Raw genomic sequence first — 7,832 nt, 5'->3', positions numbered from 1 at the left:
TTCTTTAAAAGGTCAGGTTACCGCTGTTTGACAGGTGCTCGCTTCAAATTTTTTTAATCCATACATTCATCCTAATTCGCACGCATACCAGTCAAATGAAAATTAAAATTTCATATCGAAAACAATACCAAGCCCTTTCCAATTTAATTCTGCAGCCACTACGCCAATGGTAACTGGGTTTGGCATATTCTATTACCTAGTACACGCTGTGTAATTGCATAGAGCGTATGTTATCCTTTTGAAATGCCACGACAGCGCTGCATGTAATCACGTATGTAATTACATATGTATAATTCAATAACATTGCTGTCAAATTTTTAGTCAGCAACGCATGTTTGCCGTCTACTGTGCGACAGCAGGTCTTATTCTTCCTTTCTTTCTGGTTTCCACGATCTGTTACAAGGTAAGAAACACTGTGCCATTTTATAAACTATTAAATATACAAATTGTTGGGGCAATTTTCTAAAGTTAAAAGCAAGAAAAACTGTTTTTTTTTCTATCAAAAAAATTGGGGGCAGTTTTTCAAAGTTAAAAACACGAAAATTTGTTTTTTAGTTTGTTCCACTTAAATACCTTTTTCATACTGTAGCAGGTTGGGTAAGATGGCCCATGTTGTTATTCTCTTTTTTGTCCCATTTGGTAGTAAAAAAAGAATATTTAAATAAAAAGAATATAGTAAAAAATCAAGTATTTAGAATTGCATATCAAAATACCTAATAAAAAAACGTTGTTAGTTGTTTATAACACGATTAAAAGATATTGGATATTATATTTTAACAGTATCCATCTTACCCCACAGTGCTATAACTATAACTTTCATATTATTTAATAGATGCTGAAAAAGTCCGACTGTAGCTGCATAAAACGTAAAGCTGTCACCTTTGTCTCAGTATCAATTATTGCCCTAATTTCAAGCATGGCAGTGGGGAATATGGTACGTATCAATTTTGTCAAGAACAGTGAAGAAAATTCCAGTTCAGAAGAGTGGAAAAAAAATCGCAAGATGATACAAAATGTTTTTTGTTGAGATATAGGAAAATATAGTCAGAAAATAAGAAATTAAAAAAAAAGTCAAAAACAGTCAAAGGAAAGAAAAACCTAGACTTCCAGTTCAGAAAAGTCGGAAAAAAAAATGATACAAAATATTTTTTGTTGAGATATGAAAAAAATAGGAAATTTTACCAAATATATTGAATTTTAAACCATACAGAATAGTACTTTGAAGTCAAGAGTCTGTAAGTCACAGTCAGAAAAAGAAAAATGGATCCACAGATACAAAGCACAACAGGTGAGAAAAAATAAAGCAAGTTTAAATTTACCAATATTCGTGACAAAGTTTCTAAAGCTTTGAATTTTATAAAGTCCACCAAACCAGTACAGTGTAAATGAAAATTGTCAGCAAGCTAAACTGAGTCGTCAGACCAAGGTTTAGGAGGTGTTTTGTATTAAAGTATGTTTTTTTATGGACCGCACTCCTAATAAATTTTAAGATATTCTGAATTTAAATTACAACATAGGTGTAGCGACCACGCTTATTTTCTTCCAATGAAATGTAAATATGTTTTTAACTGTATAAGCGTGTTTTAACCTATGTGAATAAATAACTTGATAATAATTAAACATAAATGTGCTTGTTTGTCTGCTAGGTGTAGCGAACACGCATATTTTCTTCCAATGAAATGTAAATATGTTTTTAATTCTAAGCTTGTTTTAACAACTCTTGTTTTGTCGCTATATCTTGTCCTTTTTTAAAAATATTTCTAAATCTTCGCTACCGTGATTGAAGAAACAAATAAAAGTGATTATATTATTATTATACAGTTCTTCTTTCTGCCTACGCATGATTTACGCACATGCGCGGCACAATTCGCTAACGTCACTCCAACTGCGTTGACCCCATCCAACGTAACAGACATACTCAATATAACATTGTTGGACGAAAGCAAACCAACGATATGTGGACCACAATCTTGCCATTTTCCACAGGTAAGCAAAAACGTGGTATAGTTTTATTCTTCTGATTTATACATTCTAATAACCAGAGGTAATGGATTCAAGGCTTGTCGCTGCTACCATTATGCGCGTATGTTTACTCGGGCAAGACACTTAACAGCAATTGCTCCAACCCAGTGGTTACTAATAGGTTGTCCAAATTATCAGCCATACATAAAACTATCACCCACAAAGTTACATACGTGGTAACTCGTAAGCTGTCACGGGGTGTTTAAAACAGACTCGTTTTTCAGCCACGCGGGTATAAAGCAACTTACATTCATTTAATAAAAACTGTGCAGATGTTAGTTCTCACCTTAAACTTGCAATATTTAATGAGAAATTTTAACGAGAAAATTGTTTAACGAAAAGTTTAATAAGAAAATAGAATGAATAGGTGTTCCATCTTTCCCCACCTTACTATATAATAAAATAAACCACTTTTTTTGCAGTACTTCACTTACAGCATGGTGCTGTCTATGCTTGCCTGTGCCCAATTTCTTGGTACGTCGGGATTCTCGAAATTAATTTTGCTTCTCAGCCAGTCCGTGTTGTACACGTTGCTGGTACTTCTGGTAAACCCTACGTTGTTTGACAATGCTGATCTGCTGAACCATGCTACATTCGAGTAAGTAAAAGTATCAAAAATTGACCATGTATTTTAGCATGTAATAAAATTTCCAGCCATGAAGATTGCTTTTTTAAGTAATTTAACATGTACGTAAAAGTAACAAAAATACAGCATGTATTTTAGCATGCAAGTAAATGGATCCAAATTTGACAGTGTATTTTAGCTTGTAATAAATGCTCAGCCCTGGACTTCCGATCGCTTTTGGGAGCTTAATCGGTCACTACTTTTAGTGGCATTTTTCTGTTAATAGTTTTTATGCGTAGCCTGTTTAACGGATGTATTTTTGTTGCTAATTCTCTTATGCTCGCTGGCTTTATTAATTAGGGCTTTGTTAACATATAGTAGAGTGGGGAAAATGGGACATATTTTTCATTCTATTTTCTCGTCCCATATGGTGGTAAACAAAGAACATTCAGAAAATATTATAAAACCTTATCCTCACGACTTCCATAGACCGTTGTTAATTGTTTAAAACACAATCAGGTTATTTGTATAATATGTGCCAAAGGTGTCCTGTCTTCCCCACCCTACTATACTCTATAATAATTATAATATATGTAATGGCCCTAAGAACCTATAAGAGCTATATACAACAACTAAACGTTCAATATTATCAAGATTCAAAATATTAACTCTGTTTGTTTTGCTTAATTTTTCATTTTTTTCACAACAGAGAAAGCGTGATGATACCTCTACGTTTGATGTCTCCGTTCATTTTGATGCTGTTCGTTGCTGCGGTGCTCATGCAAGGCCAACAGGCAGAGCTCACAGCGAGGATGGATTTTCTATGGAACAAACAGGTTAAATGCTCTTATTCTTAACTCTGGCAGAGTTTTTTTTCTCCATAAAAAGTATTGTTTTTCTTAATAGTCAAGTTAATTTTTTTCCCCTGATAAAAAACTGTTTTTTTCTTTTTAGTTATTTTAGTTATTAAGTTTGTACGCTTGCGGAGGTATTTTTTCCCCATAAAAAATTGCTTTGTTTTTTTGGTTTTGTTAATTTTTCCCCTATTAAAATGTGTTTTTTTATTTTTGGTTAAGTTAGTACTAAAATGTCTATAACGCTTGGCATTTTAAAAGCCACAATAATAAATGCATGTCGAAATTGACAATGAAAACGCATTAGTGAACTAATATATTATATATTACATTCAGGCTGCTGAAGAAAGAGAAGAAATGGTGAAGAAACAAGCTTATAACCGGAAACTTATTCACAATATCTTGCCTGTAGATGTAGCCAAGTATTATCTTGATAAGAAAGAAAAGTGAGTAAAGAATGTAACGTATTTTGTTTTCGGGTGGCAGGGGAACAACAGTCGTGTGTTCTGTTTCATACATCTCGTGCCCGCTTACTAGTTACCATGTTTGTTACTTGTTTATCCTAGCATGGTGGGCAACGACAGTCGTTATAATACATGTGTTTTGTTTCATACACCTCGTACTCGCTTTCGAGTTACCACGTGTGTAACTTATTTATCCTCGCGTGGTGATGTAGATTTTTGACTAAATGTTCTCAAACTTTTTGTCACAGAAATGACGATGATCTTTACTGCCAGTCGTGTGAATGTGTCGCCGTTATGTTCGCAACAATAACCAATTTCTCTGAGTTTTATATGGAATTAGACGCAAATAATGAAGGCGTCGAATGCCTGAGATTGCTCAACGAAATTATCGCCGATTTTGACAATGTAAGTAAAAAAAAACTGATAACATTTTAAAGTAATATGGGTCCTTATGTAAGAAACTATTTTGAAACTGGGATATATAGTAGTGTGGGTGGGGTAAGAAGGGACACCTTTAGCACGTAATATTTAAAAATAGTGTTAAAGTTGATATCATTTTAATGTAATACGGGACATTTTTTTTAGAAACTATTTGGAAACTAGTGGGTTTTCAAGTAGAAATAATGCTGTGGGGTAGAAAGAGACACCTTTAGCACATAATATCCAAATATCCTGATCGTATTTTAAACAATTAACAACAGTCTATGGGAGTCGTGAGGATCGGTTTATAATTCTTTGAATGTTCTTTTGATACTACCAAATTGGACGAGAAAATAAAATGAAAAGATGTCCATCCCCACCCTACTATATATATTTGGAGGTACATAAAGCTAACACTTCTGTATTTCTAGATCATTAGTGAACCGCAGTTTTACCAGCTTGAAAAAATCAAAACGATGGGCAGTACATATATGGTCTCGTCGGGGCTAAATAGCGCAACTTATGATAAAGAAAATATGAGCCACATTTCAGCACTCGCGGTTTTTGCCATGCGACTACAAGACCAGCTGAAATTTGTCAATACACATTCGTTTAATAACTTCAAATTCAGAATAGGTAAGCTTTAAGGCAGGTGTTACTTTATGTATAAGCTGTTCTACCCCGTGGTACAGCAGAGGTAATGGGCTCAAGGCTCATCGCTGCTACCATTGTGGGCGTATGTAGAGACACTTAACAGTAATTGCTTCAACCCAGTGGTCACCAAAGAGTCTAAATTGCTAGCCACACATTAATCAGTAGATTTTCTGTGCGCGTATAGCTAAAAGCAAAAGACAGTTATAGTTCAAACAATTTTCTGTTTATTGCTGTTTATTTTTTAACTTTATTGAATATAAAGCCATATAAAGCATTTTATAGCTTTTTATCAGAATCTGGTCTGTAACTAATCAAGCCTTTATTTCCAGGGTTAAACTGCGGACCAGTGGTTGCAGGGGTAATAGGGGCTCGTAAACCCCAATATGATATATGGGGCAATACGGTAAACGTTGCAAGTAGAATGGACAGTACTGGTATAGACGACAAAATTCAGGTAATTGTTAAGATTCTAAAATTTTAAAAATTGACATTATTTTAAACTGTGTAAAATTGATCAAGCTGACGTTTAATCTTTATTAAATAATTGCCATCTGCCAGAAGGAAATAGTATTATTATTGGTTTATTTCTGCAATTTTCTTTGACTAAACTTGCTACAGTTAGCTTTGATGTGATTTTTTATTTTTTGGTTATTACTGTTCTAGTATACACCTGTTTTTGGTTCACAATTTAGGATATTAGTTCGTGTTTGCCTTTGGAACAGAGGATATAGGTTCAAAGCTTATTGCTACTATACGGTGTTTATGTGTCCTTGGGCAAGACCTTTAACGACAGTTGCTCCAACCTAGAGGTCACTAATGGGTTGTTGTTATAACTCGTAAGCAGACATGAAGTGTATGAAACAGAACACCCATTTTATAACGACTGTCGTTTTCTTTGACACACAAAGATAAGTTACAGTTATGATTCATTCATTTATTTCAATTGTTGAATTTCTACCCAGGTTTCAGAGGACGTTTACAATCTCCTAAAAACAAAGGGTTTTGATTTTGTTCCTCGCGGGTTTGTGCCTGTTAAAGGGAAAGGTACCATGATGACGTATTTCCTCGAAGGCCCACGGCCCAACGAGGAACCCACGAGCTGATAACGTCATTAAAACCCCCATAACCTAACCAGTTTTTCAGTTCCGCTACCATAGTGGCAAAAAAAGCAAACTCAGGTTTCAAGCGAAATTTCTGTGTCGTCATAAAAAACGGACTTCTGTCATTGTATGACGCTACATCTAAAAAATGACGTCACTTTCCTCTAAAAAAAGATTACACATCAACCACTGCGTTCAACAATCGTCTACAAGCCCCTATTCCTGTTTCCTATTAGTCGTCACATGTCGATATAGATGCTTTATTTCACTTTGTCTCCTCGAATGCGGCGTCTGAACTTTGCACAGCAGTCCTTGGTCGCATACACTCCGAAAAGTCTCGAAAAAACACCCAAGTGTTAGATCCCAAGAGCCGAAATATTTCTAGCAATTCTCAAGTTCCAGCGTCGATTTAGGCGTACTTAATTACATGCAATGTTCCTTACAGACAAAGCAATTGGTTTTACTGTGTTAACCTAGCTGAAAGTACAGCAATTGGTTCATGCAAATATTACATGAAAATATCACTCACAAAGTAACATACTTGGTTACTCGTAACCTGCCATGAGGTGTATGAAACAGAACACCCATGTTTAATGACTGTCATTTTCCCGCCACGCGAGGATAAAGTAGGTTACTTTCATTCATTCAATACAACTTTACAGTGCCTGTCAAAACCCACCAAACTCTACTGTTTTTTTTATAACTGAATATCTTGTCATACTACCGTGCTGGCATCTTAATTAAACAGTACAACTAAATTCCAAAACACTGACCCCTTCCCGAATCCGTGCTACTTGACTCCAGATGCAGGGGTCTTCTGACGCAGAGATTTTGCGCCGCGAACCGCTTTACCCCACCACGTACTACACTTTATTAACTGTGCTGTTTTTCGTGGAATCCATGTTTTATTGGTTCCTAATGCCCTGTCGTTTTATTTACTTATTTCCTTGCAAGAATTGATTGATTTAGAATCATTGCATTTTATCGACTTCCAGCACCCAATACTTGGGGTGGCTACTACAGTTTCATTTGCGGATCAGTATTTTTAACTTTGCGGTTGCTTCGCCCACTTTTCTTCAATTGACGGGGTGGCGACAGCTTCTAACGGTGCTTATGCTTTCCTGTTTTTTTTGTATCTACTGTGAAACTATCAGATTGGGATAATACATGTGCTTACGTGTTATACAATAAATTCCATATTTGCATACAATGCAGCGGAGTCCTAATTGCAGTGAAGAGCATACCCTTTATTCGTTGTCCGGCGCCATGGCAAAATGGTTAGCGCGCCTGCCTTTGATCCAGAGGTAATGGATTCAAGGCCCAGAGCTGCTACCATTGCGGGCGTATGTGTCCTTGGGCAAGACACTTAACGGCAATTGCTCCAACCCAGTGGTTGCTAATGGGTTGTTTAAAATACCAGTCATACATAAAAAGGTGTATGAAACAGCACCCGTATTATAAGGACTGTCGTTTTCCGACAACGTTAGTAGAAAGCAAGTTACATTCATTCGTACAGAAAAACGGTTTATCAGATTTGTTTATTCTTTTTATCTGGACAAATAAAAGCTTAAGAAATAAAAAGTAAATTTCGATTTGTATCACTCGTTTTTCCGGTAACCACCATATAAAATACAGTGTAAAAGATAGACACCATTAAACAATGATAAAGGGGGGATTTAACAGGGGGGTTTAAACCCAAAAAAAATATTTTTTTTTTTCCCTTTTTGGGGGTTTACCATATAAAATGGACCAA

At 35.5% G+C, this 7,832-nt stretch overlaps 1 protein-coding gene across 1 annotated transcript in view; it reads left to right on the top strand.

The window, feature by feature from the left end:
- Positions 1 to 7,289, top strand: part of LOC778532 (adenylate cyclase type 6) — a 22,702-nt gene extending 15,413 nt beyond the window's left edge. Inside the window, exons 17-27 of the mRNA XM_026837626.1 lie at positions 156 to 169; positions 322 to 403; positions 833 to 934; positions 1,822 to 1,986; positions 2,445 to 2,620; positions 3,297 to 3,423; positions 3,778 to 3,887; positions 4,154 to 4,310; positions 4,757 to 4,961; positions 5,309 to 5,433; positions 5,942 to 7,289. Of these exons, the coding sequence (XP_026693427.1) occupies positions 156 to 169; positions 322 to 403; positions 833 to 934; positions 1,822 to 1,986; positions 2,445 to 2,620; positions 3,297 to 3,423; positions 3,778 to 3,887; positions 4,154 to 4,310; positions 4,757 to 4,961; positions 5,309 to 5,433; positions 5,942 to 6,082 (1,404 nt within the window). The 3' untranslated portion in view covers positions 6,083 to 7,289. The remainder of the gene's footprint in view (positions 1 to 155; positions 170 to 321; positions 404 to 832; positions 935 to 1,821; positions 1,987 to 2,444; positions 2,621 to 3,296; positions 3,424 to 3,777; positions 3,888 to 4,153; positions 4,311 to 4,756; positions 4,962 to 5,308; positions 5,434 to 5,941) is intronic.
- The last annotated feature ends 543 nt before the right edge of the window (positions 7,290 to 7,832 follow it).

The sequence above is a fragment of the Ciona intestinalis genome, chromosome 14, assembly GCF_000224145.3.
Source record: "Ciona intestinalis chromosome 14, KH, whole genome shotgun sequence".
Taxonomy (NCBI): domain Eukaryota; kingdom Metazoa; phylum Chordata; class Ascidiacea; order Phlebobranchia; family Cionidae; genus Ciona; species Ciona intestinalis.
Note: the sequence above shows the minus strand (reverse complement) of the source record. Positions and strands in the feature narration are given on the sequence as shown.